Below are 13,246 nucleotides of genomic sequence, written 5' to 3'. Positions count from 1 at the left end.
AACAATGAATGGCGAGGATTATTTAATGGAGTTTTCGAGAAACACCTACTCCTTATATTGTAACTCACAGTATATTCTGATAACAGAAAGAAAAACAGAGGTTTAATAATCGTACTTCTATACATTTAACCAGGGGGCCACTTTTTTTTATTACAAATATAATATATGTATATTGCCATAAGACGCGGGGAGACGCGTATACTCGATTTCTTTTTTAAAAATGTCTTCAAAATGTTGCGGTTATTAACAGCAATTAATACGTTGATTTAAAACACTAAGGGAATCTATTTGTAAGACTGCGATCAGTAACAAAGATCTGAATATTTGCATGGACTCATCAATTTTACATTAAGTAAATTAGTCTGTCGATAGATTAATAAAACCTATGTGGAATCGTTATGGAAAGTATTACGTAAACACGCACTACTTTCTCGGCTTATCTCAAAATAAATTTTGTGTATAATTGAAAATAATAATCATCTACTTCATTAGACCGCTGCTTCGAAACTCACGTAAAGGCTTATATGTTTGCAATACTAAACTCCACAAGCCAAATAAACTTGTGACAGTCAAAGAATGTCCTTTTCATTTCAGAAGCTGGAATTTGAATTTTGATGAATTCCGTAACGTTTACAACGAATGAGGTTTGCGAATTCATCGGTAAAATTATATACATAATTGACCCTTCTTCTAGAGTCGAGCGCCGACCAATCAGAAACATGATTGATAGAAAACGAACGTGAACAAAGTCAAAATTACTAGATACTATAAAACGACGCAAGTTCACTTTGCCACAATGTCAAAGAGATCGCAAATTCCTTCACTTTCGCTTAGATTAAATTGATAGTCCCTTTCTCCAGGCGGCGGACTCAATCTCACTAGTGGTCCACAAACTGAAAATAGAATACAATTTTATATTAGAGAACAACAAGCATGTGTAATCGTAATAACGATACTTACTGTCCGTGTAAAACTCGTCTAGCAAGTCTAGATCTGTCCTGACAATTTCTGCAAAATTAAGAAAAAAGCAGTAGAATAGACGCTCTTTTATCATGTTGTGAATATAAGATGCATCAAATATTTTACCTGATGTGCCCACACCACTAAGTATTATTTTGGCCTCTATTAATTCTGGGTCTTCTTCTTCTTCATCTTCAGATAATACAGGGTCTAATTTGCCGGCACCTCTTGGTGGTCTGAACAACATATCCATTATTATAATAGTTCGACTTTTACCAATGAGAATGTAGATTTATTCAAATCAGTGTACGGTCTTTACCAAGTGAGCTATTTTAACTTTATAATGACTCATCCCCAAATAAGACCATTACTTAATGTTTGCTCTGTGCAGATCAGAAACATGATCTATCCGTCTCTGATGCGAAGAGAGCAATAGATTTTTAATGAATTCATTGCATCTAGATATTTACCTTCCGACTTTTCTCTTTGGTTTGGATTCCTCTTTTTTTTCATCCTCCTCCTTTTCTCTCTTAATACCTTTTGGCTCCTCTTGGAGTCTCATTTCCAAAACTTTATTGTTATAAATTTCAGCCAATTCAGGTTGAATCATATACACTTTTATATCTCCTGATGTACTTTTCATATAGATTTCATAATTTATATTCTGCTCATCTTCTATTGCCTGGATCAAAATAATATATGAAGTTTGTGCAACACAACAAAATATGGATTTGAAAAATATTCAATTACATTACACTTCGATCTACCTTTGCAATATTTGGCACATGTAATTGTGTATCGGATGGAGCTTGAATTCCCAAAACAAGCTCCTCTCCAAATCTGTTTTTAACATCGTCATATGTAATATAAGCATACTTTCTATTTGCTAAATCGCTTTCAATATTCTTTATACTCTGCTGAATCCATTGGGTATGCGTATCTAATAACTTTTCATGATCTTCTAACTTTTGGATCTCATCTTTTAAATCAGTCAGCTTTTCACCAACCTCCTGTGTGTTGCATCCAGGACCTGCACCCCTAATTCAATAACTATTTAAATATCATTTTATATTTAACCAACAGGAACAAAGTTAATACATACTTCCACTGTATGCTATTCTTGCTTTTCTTTTCAATAAGACCAATTCCTTCAAGAACATTTGTAATGTCATATATACGTCTTTTTTGACGAACTTCCAAGATGTCTGCAGCCTGTAATAATTATTTTGTTTTGTTACATAGAACATTGAGTTTGCAACATTAAAATAATACTCTAAAACATTCCCATGCTCGAAACAGATATCACATCATTCTCAAAGTTTATTATAACATTGTATTTCTAATAATAATCATAGAAAATTAATATTAATAACAATATAAATATGTAAATCAACATAGGTTATGTGAAGTTAGCATAAGCAACAATGGATCCTGCAAATGGTGATAAATTATTCAATTATCTAACAGATTAAACTAAAATCCATGAAACTTAAAATAGGCTCAGCTGTCCAGCAGATAATAAAAATCTGTAAGTTATGAGGAACTTCTTTTAAAATTCCCGCAAGCCAGAAATGGCGTGTGCAACCCGCGACGAGTTAACCTAGATTCGAGATTAACTCCAGTATATTATTCGAAATAAATGTAAAAGTCTCACCACTTTTAAATCGAGAACGCCATCCTTAGCTTTCTGTAATAACGTGACGAAGCGAGTAGTTAATAATCCAAGGGATTTTTCAAATCTGCTTTGCTGATTGTCTGCCATACTCGTTAAGGCCGTTGTCAAAATTTTCAAAAGCTCGCACTCTCCTTCGAAATTGCCGCAACAGCCTGCACGCCATCACTGACCGTCTTGGAAATGCATTTGAATAAAGGCGCGTCATAATCTCAAAACATTTTCATTCTTTATAAAATTAATGTCAACAATTATTGCAAAAATCATCGCCGTTTTTTAAAAGAACTTATGACAATAGATTTAAATAAAATAAGACTGTTTCTCAAAGAAATTTCATAATTCAACTTTGGCCACTCGCGAGATTAACGAACTCGTCGTAGTATCTTTTAGCCAATCGAATTGGCTTAAACTGAGCGCGTTGCGATTGATTTTCTCCGAGCATATTCAAGCTCGAATTTCTACTGTAATGCAATTTATAACAGAACTATAAGGTTCTCTTAAGAATTCGTATTATGACTTAGATTTTACTGTAATAAATTATTATAACTATTAAGCCTCTTGCGATCTTAATGATTAATACGTAATTTAGAATTTTTATCTAGGCTTGTCCTGCGCTGTTACATTACTGATGTCTGATGCGCATGAATTAAGTTATCTGTGTTTGCTCATTTTGAAATTACTAATATTTAAAGGTACTTATCATTGCTATGATTAACTGCACTTTCACGACATTATATATACTGTTAACGAGGTACATGTATATAAGAAAATATCGTTGAAAAACCTTGCATATGGCTTCATTAACATGTATTTTTCAATTGATGTATGAAATATAAAAATAAAAATATGGACGTTAAGAAGACATCTCTATTTATTTTTCGCATATCTCATTTATGTAAAATTTTATGGAAATCTGTACATATAATTAAGCTTGATAGCTTTCGTTTACGGAAAGACAAATTCATTAGTGGCTGTAATGGCATCTGGACTTGGACTTGAACTTGCCGAGCTGAGAGTCTCATCTTTGACTTTGAGACTGCCTGATTCCTTATCCTTATTCTTTTCCTTTTCTTTGTCTTTGCTCTTATCTTTCTCCTTCTTATCTTTATCCTTGCCATGTTTGTGGTCATGCTTGTGCTTATGCTTGTGCTTGTGTTTCTTCTTGTCCTTCTTCTTCTTCTTACCCTGGTTAACATACGTTCATACGTTTAACTTATACGAGGAAAAAAATTAATATTTTCTTGTACTTACCTTGTTTGTAGATTCGCCTTTTTGCTTGTGATCGTCTGCTTCCTTCTTAAACATTCCTGGCTCAAATCCTACAGGACCTTGCGTTCCCATAATTCCAGGTAGGGATGCAGAATTGTCACTATAATATTCAGACTTGACTTTACCTTCCCCAGGAAGTGGCGGTCCACGATCTTCCGGCTATAAAATACCAAATAAAAGCAGTGATAATTTATTTAATGATTACGCAAGATTACATTTTCTAATATACGTACATTGTGTGGTTGCAGCTTTTGTCGTTTTACTTCTTGACCATAATCTGGTACATTTACAGGTCCAGGTACATCCCTATTGGGCGAAGCTTTTCTTTTATTCGGTACACTGACAATTTCAACATCAGCCGGTGGCTCGTGCTTCACATGCGGCACGATAACTTTTACCTATCATTGTCAAACTTATTAATTAATCATAATTATAATCTTTAATTACATTGTATTATCGGTAAAACTTACTTCTCGTTCAGGGCTGAGATGAGGACCAGCTTTACGTGGCTTAGTTATAGCTGCGAGTTCAGGAATAGGAAGACATAGAGGTCGTTTTACACCGTACAATGTGTAATAAAGATCCACCAGATCACATCTTAATTTGGCATCGTGGGACAGCATACCGCTGGTTAAAAAAATACATAGAGTATATTTATATTGGCCCATTTGAAGATTTTTTTATCTACTCACTTGATGAGATTCCAAATACGATCAACTAATTCTGGTTTATCCAGTCGATGCTTGTGTGCCCTTTCGAAAGGTGGATTTTCGACCATCAACCTGACTAATCTATGTCGAACTCCAGGATGTGGATCCATTTCAGCCATATCCAATAGGAATTCCATATCTTCCCATTTACCATCCACCCTAGTGAAATCAACAAGAGCTTCCAAAGCAGCTACTCGCACGTCTGCTCAAAGATAATTTCAATCATAATCAATATATTTCTTTACGGATTACACTTCCTGAGTTAAAACCTTTTTACCAATAAACTGTCCATATGAAGCATATGCCCTGAATAAATGTGGGTTGCTGGGTAGATGACCAAATTTTTGTAAAATCCTTATAACCTTTAAGCAGGCCACACTCACTGTGTATTTATAACATGGTAATAATTTTTCCAAATTTAAATTGCGTGTCACTTCTTCAAGGATAGCTTTTGTGTCGATGGATAAGGATTCTGCAGTAATAGAGGTTCTGAGAAATTACACAAAATTTCATTATATCCTTTGCCTATTGTATAAAATTATATAATAATGTGATTTAATTCTCACCCTTGCTGTACACTAATTACTGGAGTCACTGTGGCACCCAAAGCTTCGACCAGTGCAGCCCTATAATAATTATCGGAATAGCGATTTTTACTGTTGTCATTATACTTGAATAGATCCATTAAAAACGCAAGAACTTCTGGCGGGCAAATACCATGAGTATTTCGCAATCCAGCCATAGCCACCGGTATAGTCTATATGACATAAAATAATATAAGAGTTATGTGAATGATAAAATAAATAATTACATCAGTACGGTACCTTCTGCAGGAAGTAATGTTGGAAGTTTGAAAAATTATTCTGCTTGATGATCCTCCTACAGGATGCCGAGCCAAATAATTTTCGAAAAATTGCTAACATGGCTGGTGGGCCAGCCCACGTTGCTACCATAGCATTAGCAACTTTAGTCAAACAATGTGCTGCTCGTAGTCTGACTTTATAGTAGCAATGTTCATTCTCAATGGTATCTGTCAATGCTAAACGTGTTGCTGGCGTTGCATGATTTTGCAAGGCCTCAATTGCTTGCAGTTGGGCAGTTACGTCTCTTTCATGTCTTAACTGATACTGCCATTGATAATCAGGCTGTTCGATTTGCACAGCACGCATCAGAGTCATGTCTGGGTCCAGTCTTATCCATAGTACTGGAGAATCGCTGAAAAAAAACAATTAGTCTGTCATTGATATAATTTTGTTGAGAGAAAAAATATTCGATTTCATTAAAACCTGTATTAAAATCAAATTAGGAATGAATCTTATTGCTGTACGATACATGCAAATTTAGTGTAGAGTCGTATAGTTATCTTTAACTGTGATATGTGGTGTTTAACAAATTATTGTGATAAATTGCACAAAGCAAATTGCAATTATTGTGATGAACATGATAGTAAATGAGCAAAGCATTCTTATAACATTTCTGACAGAAATAATTTGGGTAACGTATAGTTTACATTGGTTCCCTCAGCGTTTTCCAATTTTTATTTCATTTCTCATACTCAACAAAACCATTCGGTTGAAAAACAATCTTGGAAAATACTGAAGCGATTGGTAACTGCTGAGAGTGCTGGTGCTTTACCAGTATAAAAAACACCTATAGCTAAATTTATTACCCTGAAAAAATAAAAGATGAAGCATATGAATAGTTCTCTATAACGTATCTGTAAAGAAGATGGCGAATCAGAGTTCAAAGAACTTTACAAAGCAAGGGAATTTGTAAAGGAATAAGTACGATATTATTAATCATCGAAGCACTTACTCCATAGCTGATAGATCCATGTCTACTTCTTCTCCGGTACATAATGGAATTTTCTTTTTCTTATTTCGCCTGCTTTTACTGTGACAAGTGATGTCTGCTTTTGCTACGGTACCTTCTATTTGTAAAGTGTGTTTAAAGGTACCATCCAATTCCTGGATATTAACTAATAATGGACCCACATATTTCCGAATACCTCGTTGATTAGTGATGTCTTGTCGAATTTCCAATTCCACAGTATTTCTATAAGAAATAAATTGTAAATTCCTATACCGCAGTAAGTAGAGAAAGAAATAATTGAACATTAACCTCTTTCTGTTGAACACAAAACTAAGACTGAATTTTGCATGGCCACCGGTTCTAACCCACTGATCAATAAAAACTGCCATGTCCTTTCCAGTTACTGTAAAAATGGCTTTTGTGAAAACGTTTGTACTAATCAGCATGTGTGACCAGAGGCCAGAATCAATCTTTTGTTGAGCAGCATTAGCTGCTAGTGATAATTGCTTGTTAAAAACCTACGAAAGATTAAAGTAATTTTACATATAGTTCAAAGTGTCATAATGATTTCGATGAGGACTTACTTGAAGAAGAAGTTCCTGTCCGATTCTATGCTCTAACATTCTGATAACTAGATGGGCTTTCTTGCGAAGGACCTCTATGTACCTGGGAGACATTGTATGTAAATTTCTGATAGGGAAATAAAAACCACGGTCCGGAATTCTTGGCGCTGGTGCTGGTGTGTTTGCAGCTATGGGCAATGGAGCTGGTGGCTGGGATGGATCTAATATTATACCACCAAACTGTTCCTCGTACTTTACTACTTCTTGCAATTCCTGATTAGAAGTAGGTATTCATGATATTATAAATCAATTATAAAATTAATTTAATATGAAAAAAATAAGTGTTTTGTCATACCGACTGTATCCATTCCCGATATTCGTTGTTGCCAAAACATTTTTTAGCGTACAGTCCAGTCAAGTATGTTGAAATCCCCTTCGGCAACCACGTATCAGACCAGTTCTGCATAGAAATGAAGCAGCCAAAGAATTGCTCCGCTATAGCTTGAGCCATAGCTTTTTTAGTTATGTATACTTGGTCGATTATTGCGGTGGAGTGTAATAAATTTGTACTATAAAAAATTGGACAACATAAATTATAAAAATTATAAAAGAGGCATATGAAAATATAAAGATCAAACCTACTTTAAAATACTCATTGTCGCATAAGCATTGATATCTTCATCAATCTCATCTACGAATACTTGCTTATAACAAGAATATGGATATCTATTGGATAACGTTTCCTCATAGAACTCGAAAGCTTCGTGCATGTACTTCGCTGAGACTTTTAATGATGGTAACAATTGCGGTAGACAAAAATGTGTCACCTCATGCATGTAAGGGTCGACGAATATTTCAAAAGGTCTGAGAATAATTCATTGTATTAGGCATTTAAGGCTATGACATTCAGAATATTGTAAGAGATCAAAGAAACATTACCCTACTGCCAGAGCAATGTTTGGAGCACATGCTGGTGTGTTCAGAACGTAGTGGAAAGTTTTTCGTCGCATATCTGGTGTATAGACGACCTCTACCAAGTCTCCGCAAGATACTGCAGTCATAGAATCATCAACAGTAAATTCCAATTTCCAGGTGCAAGGTTCAGCAAAACTGTCCACACATGGGAACCACAGTCTTGATGAATTTTCGTAACTGTAGGTATACATGTGAGCTCCTCTCTATGGTATAACAAGGAGAAGCTGTTAAATAGCAATCTGGAAATATATATGAATAATAAAGTCCTGATGATTAATATACTTCAGCAAATGTTCCCTCGCAGTCAGGTAGCACAAAGTGGACACCACCTTGTGGTTGTTCCAATGAGAATTCTATGCTAACTCTTAGTCCTCTCCCTTCCGAGACTAAGTGAGCAGCATCTGGTGGTATTTGGACAACCAATTCTCCAGCATTATTATCAGGATCGACTTTTTGTGCTGCTGCCAAATGTAGGTTTGAAAAGAATTCAAGGGACCGTCTAAAGATATAAAATGTAGTAATAATTTTGTTAAGAGAAAAGTAAGGCTAAAAGATTTAGAATACATACTGTTTTGAATCTCCTTGGCAAATATCCAAGAAAGGATCAAAGTATTGAAAAGGTGCCTCGTACGTATCATTTAGACATACTCTGTATATTCTACATTGCTTAGCATTAAGCTTTATGAGTCTTAAGCTATCCCTGAGTGGCACAATAGTCAATTCTACGAATCCCTTGTAAAATAAAATTACACTTGTTAGAAAACTTGGTTAGAAAGGTAAGATCATATTAGAGTTATTTTCTACATACAATTATACTTTTTCTTTGAAAGCTGATACCCGTAAGGCTGACAATTTGATGAGCTGTAATGTATCAATGAAACAATTCAATTATACTCATTAAATGTGCTAAAATTAATTAAAATCTACCCTAAAGAACATAACCTTAAAATAAATTTATTGAATTCATAAATTAATCGGGCAATGCAATGCATTTTTATCGCGTTTAATTACACATAAGAAAATACTTATAATTTAAACGGTCGGCTGTTATCAGCCGTTCTCTCCTTCTTCATTTTGCCATAAATATTTTCAAACTTTATAGTTTTGACAGATAGCAACACTTTATAATAGTTTCCATCGTGTTTTCCTCTTACACCATTTTCGTCTGCGTCTGTCTAATAGTTGGGAGTAATTCTTTCCAATCGAAACTATTGCCGCCGTGTTATCAGCAATAGTGTTATAAAATCGAATAAAACATCACAGAAACCTCTAGTTATTTTATAAAATAAGCTACCGGAGAGAATTTTATTCAATAGGAAATTATTTCTTGTTAAATTTATTACTAAATATTTAGAAATAACTATAATTTCAAGTAAATACGAAATTCATTCGCTCTAGTTTCCTATCGAAATTTGTCTGCTGTTTTCTGAAGTGCCAATGCATTTACAGCAATTTACAGCAGTATCTGGTTGATCTGGTTCGATCTGTTGGTACGTGGAAACGGTGGTGTTTCCCATCACACAAAGTTAGAATGAATTAGAATTCCGAGGGGGTTTCTTACGTGAAAATAAAAACTTTACTTTTATTGATTTTAATAAAGAATCCAAAGCGTGAAACGTGAAAAACGTAAAAAAATAATTTCACAAATGGAAGAGAAAAACTCGGATTCAACGTAAGTTCCTTTACTTAAACATTACATTTTGAAATTCAAAGATTCGCCATTCTGCTAACGAATTTTGCCGTTAAAAGTTTGGATTAAAAGAATTTTGACTTTTTTTAAAGAGAAGTAAATTATATAAGTATTGAGATTCTTCGATTTTTTCGAATTTTTAAGTTATCGTCCTTGAATGGGTGTTTCTAAAATGAACTTGTAAACGATCGTTAATTTCTTACTCTCTTATTTTAATTCTCAGGATAAAACATTTAATACAACACGTAAAGAGTATTGCATTGAAGGATATGGGAGTTTATGAGTCGCCTGAAACGTTGCCTACTGGCTTATTTTCCAGAAAACATATTCCTGATATTGTGGATTCTAATTTACCTGAAGTGATGGCTAGTCTACAAATGCTGAATGTTACTTCCAATGTATCTTCACCATCAAGCAATAAGCGTGTACTTAGGAGAAGACTACCAAGACCTGTTGCTGCCGAGATACTTAATAGAAGGTATAAGGAGAAATGGATTTTGTTTATTGATTGTTTACTATTTTTATCATCATTTATTAGATGCAGCTTAAAGCCAAAGAAAAGGAGAAGCTCTGAAATAGAAAGTGAGGATGATATTCGTGAATATTACTTAGATAAAAGCATCAAGAAAAAGCCCAATTGTCTTGAAACAATTTTTGAGGAGAATGAGGACACAAATGAGAATACTCATTTCATGAGTGCCAAGAGGTTCAAAAGAATGATACAGTTCCAGCAAGAACCAACCGACTCCAAGTTGAAAAAGCGTCGTGCAAAAGTAAAGAAAGTTTTTGGTTCAAAGGCTGCTTATAAGCATAAATATAGACGTCACACGATGCAAACCTTACTTGACAAACTGAATGGCATTCGTTCCGAATCTCCTGTTAATGTCAACACTGACATAAAGTGAATAATCATATAACAAAAACTTGTACAAATATGTATATAATACGCGAAGAGGTTATCCTAGAAAAAGATTATGTCTGGTATCAGGACATATAATTTTTCTTCATCCTCTTATTTTCTTGCATGTAACGTTTCTAACTGGTATCGAAGTTATAGGATAAGTGATACTGCAACTGAGAAAAGCAAGGATAAACAGATCTCTGATACAACATTATGATATACTTGTAATAGCATTTGAATTATTAACACAAGATTTAATCAAGTGAATTTGAGACTGAGGATAGGCGGTAGCTGGATTTCGTCGCTGGATAATTATTGACATGCTGGAATGATAACATGTCACTGATATTATCTTTTTATTGGTCAAATTAAATTTATCCACAGCATTCTCTAAATGAAATACAACTAATATTTTTCTAATACTTAAATACAAAGAACGACAGTTTTCCTCTATGATTGTAACAATTTCCGTGCATCAAAGAGTTCAATAACTGATAAGTTTTACACGTAGAATTTTTTTTTAAATCACGTTTCATAGGTAATCTCACCTTTCTTCAATTACATAATAATTATTTGCGTTTCATAAGCGCAAATTGTAAAGCTTAGTTTTATATATTCTTATAAAGTACCTATCTTCTATTATAAAAAATAAATCTTTTGTATAAGAATGGTCCCTCTTGTACTTAAAACAATCATGAAGTATTACTCTTGAAATATCATGATAACCTCTGTCTCACTGATAACTATCAGTCTTGGACTTATTCCTATCAGATAAAGGTGAACCATGTGATTAATGTAGTCCCATATTTCAGAGATTCAATGTTGTGCATGGTATCTATTGTCACACTTAAGGCATACTATCTCATACTGTGTCTTCTGTTTGCTTTATAGTGCAATGTGTAGAACCCTTAGCACATCCTGCATACTCTCTGAGACTACCTTTGTTTTCATTGTATAGTTTACTCTGTATGTTTACACAGGCACATCTGTAATTGGATGATCCAGGATTCTCATAAAACATTCGTGGTACTCCAACCCAATTTCTCTCTATTCCACCACTGTTAATAAATAGATAGTCATTAGAAACAACTAACTGATTGGTAGGATCAAACTTATAATTAAAGAAGTAGACCTTTTTTTAGTGCACCACACTCTAGTGCCAACATCTATTTTCCATTCAATGTTGCATGGTGGAAACATACGTTTTTTTTCTTCCTCTTTGGATTTTTCCTGTTCGCCAATCTTTAGTTTTTCATGATATTTATAAAATTCACTTGTGGGATTGCCATCTTCATCGTAATATCTACCTATTAGCTTTCCTGTAATACAGACAGTATCTTGGAGTACTTGTGATTCCTTGAATATAAGTTTGCTGTCCTGATTCTATGAGAATTACCTTTGTAAACATAATTATCTTTATAAAACTGAATCCATCCATATAAATCTTTAGTCTGCTGTGCAGATAAACTAGATATGTCATCAATCAAACCCTCTTCAGTAAAATCACCAGTAACAAAAGCCAATGAAGCATCACGTCCTAAAAAAAAAACAAGAAAAATAAAAAGTTCCCATACAATTAAAATTTCAAAGAAATTCACCATTACCAACGAACGCATTATAAGCTGCTCCTTTGCCGTAATGTTTTTCTCCTTTTGTAACATCATAAATCTGACCCAAAACCGATAAATATAAGCCGTCATTCAAATTATTATATCTTTTTAAATCGTCCGTGGTGAATAGCGATTCGCTGCTGTCAAATTCCGTTTTACGAATCGCTTCGCCATTGAACTCCATGAAAAATGTCTGTGCAGCGTCGACGTTCTCCTTCAAAAATTTTATCAAAATTTGTCGATGATGATCGCTCGAATAAAACATATAGATGACAGCAAACAACAATGAAATCCAAAGGTATTGCGAAAGCATTATGGGAACAGCTGGGCTTCCTTAAATGGAAAAAATAACTATGAAAATCGGTAATAGCAGTTAGGCTTGTTTGAAAGCTGTCATATACCACTGCATACTAGTACCAGGTAAAATTACCACACTACAACTTCTATCTGGACACCTGCTTACAAAGCAGGTTAGACCTCGTGGAATGGCAACGAAGTAAAAGTAATGCGTCTCTTAACTAAGAACATCATGAGACACGTAGCCAAGCGTCTTGAGGAGAGAGGTATACATTTGAAAATTTCTTCTGGGCGTTACTGACTTCTAAGTTCAGTGACCTTGACTTCCCATGGAACGAACAGAAATTATACTACAATGTTCTAGGAATACCATGGTACCTATTCCTTATAAAATCATCCTCTCTTATACATTTTTCCATTCCTAACCTACATAAAATTTCTTTACAGCTATATGTCCAGCTATATCTCCATTCCGTTCCTTCCTCGCACATCTTGAGGATGAGGATCGGGCGCATTGTCGCGCGTCATTTAAATGGTGTCACGTTGGAGAACATTGGAGAACGTTCTATGCATAGACCTGGTTTTCTTATCCTTCTGGCGATTTTCATGCAACTACGATCAAAAGCTGGTTTATGCATACAGTAAAATCAATGCACTTATCAATAACTAATGATAAGTCGCACTAAATGCACTGTTCTGGATAAAGATACATTATTCCATAATGTCTTGATAAAAAAAAAAGCCCTGGTAATGATTTCCATTCAGGATACCAAACGAACTTGTGTTA

At 34.4% G+C, this 13,246-nt stretch overlaps 4 protein-coding genes across 12 annotated transcripts; 1 reads left to right on the top strand and 3 right to left on the bottom strand.

Annotated features, from left to right (window-relative positions):
* Nucleotides 1-120: 120 nt before the first annotated feature.
* LOC107272149 (transcription factor E2F4) lies at nt 121-2,909 on the bottom strand. Of its 2 annotated transcripts, XM_015748994.2 has the most exons (7): nt 2,615-2,909; nt 2,063-2,172; nt 1,728-1,998; nt 1,431-1,642; nt 1,087-1,196; nt 961-1,008; nt 121-893 (listed from the first exon to the last, which is right to left on the bottom strand). In XM_015748994.2, exons 1-7 carry the CDS (start codon nt 2,720-2,722, stop codon nt 784-786), a joined length of 969 nt encoding a protein of 322 aa, XP_015604480.1. In that variant the 5' UTR covers nt 2,723-2,909; the 3' UTR covers nt 121-783. The 2 variants fall into 2 exon arrangements, with proteins under 2 accessions (XP_015604480.1, XP_024945203.1); XM_025089435.1 differs by lacking the exon at nt 2,615-2,909 and having other exon boundaries at nt 1,728-1,990.
* A 572-nt stretch (nt 2,910-3,481) lies between these two features.
* Nucleotides 3,482-9,180, bottom strand: LOC107272142 (transcription initiation factor TFIID subunit 2). Its single transcript, XM_015748978.2, has 18 exons — nt 8,991-9,180; nt 8,770-8,824; nt 8,530-8,693; nt 8,244-8,460; nt 7,926-8,164; nt 7,629-7,850; nt 7,342-7,555; nt 7,008-7,259; nt 6,733-6,941; nt 6,427-6,666; nt 5,436-5,826; nt 5,178-5,368; nt 4,889-5,100; nt 4,594-4,813; nt 4,372-4,528; nt 4,135-4,299; nt 3,884-4,060; nt 3,482-3,817 (listed from the first exon to the last, which is right to left on the bottom strand). Exons 1-18 carry the CDS (start codon nt 9,032-9,034, stop codon nt 3,578-3,580), a joined length of 3,609 nt encoding a protein of 1,202 aa, XP_015604464.1. The 5' UTR covers nt 9,035-9,180; the 3' UTR covers nt 3,482-3,577.
* A 239-nt stretch (nt 9,181-9,419) lies between these two features.
* LOC107272157 (protein PRR14L-like) lies at nt 9,420-10,952 on the top strand. 2 transcript variants are annotated; one of them, XM_015749014.2, is made up of 3 exons: nt 9,420-9,633; nt 9,875-10,129; nt 10,190-10,952. In XM_015749014.2, exons 1-3 carry the CDS (start codon nt 9,608-9,610, stop codon nt 10,554-10,556), a joined length of 648 nt encoding a protein of 215 aa, XP_015604500.1. In that variant the 5' UTR covers nt 9,420-9,607; the 3' UTR covers nt 10,557-10,952. The 2 variants fall into 2 exon arrangements, with proteins under 2 accessions (XP_015604500.1, XP_015604501.1); XM_015749015.2 differs by having other exon boundaries at nt 9,427-9,633; nt 9,971-10,129.
* LOC107272152 (neuferricin) lies at nt 10,885-12,791 on the bottom strand. Of its 7 annotated transcripts, none has more exons than XM_025089440.1 (5): nt 12,580-12,791; nt 12,151-12,376; nt 11,949-12,089; nt 11,685-11,871; nt 10,885-11,610 (listed from the first exon to the last, which is right to left on the bottom strand). In XM_025089440.1, exons 2-5 carry the CDS (start codon nt 12,344-12,346, stop codon nt 11,415-11,417), a joined length of 720 nt encoding a protein of 239 aa, XP_024945208.1. In that variant the 5' UTR covers nt 12,347-12,376; nt 12,580-12,791; the 3' UTR covers nt 10,885-11,414. The 7 variants fall into 7 exon arrangements, with proteins under 7 accessions (XP_024945208.1, XP_024945209.1, XP_015604484.1 ...); XM_025089441.1 differs by having other exon boundaries at nt 12,593-12,791; XM_015748998.2 differs by having other exon boundaries at nt 12,151-12,495; nt 12,564-12,790.
* Between the last annotated feature and the right edge of the window lie 455 nt (nt 12,792-13,246).

Source organism: Cephus cinctus, unplaced genomic scaffold (genome assembly GCF_000341935.2).
Source record: "Cephus cinctus unplaced genomic scaffold, Ccin1 Ccin1_scaffold1111, whole genome shotgun sequence".
NCBI classification, from domain to species: domain Eukaryota; kingdom Metazoa; phylum Arthropoda; class Insecta; order Hymenoptera; family Cephidae; genus Cephus; species Cephus cinctus.
The sequence above is the reverse complement of the archived record's forward strand: the minus strand, read 5'-3'. Positions and strand labels throughout refer to the sequence as shown.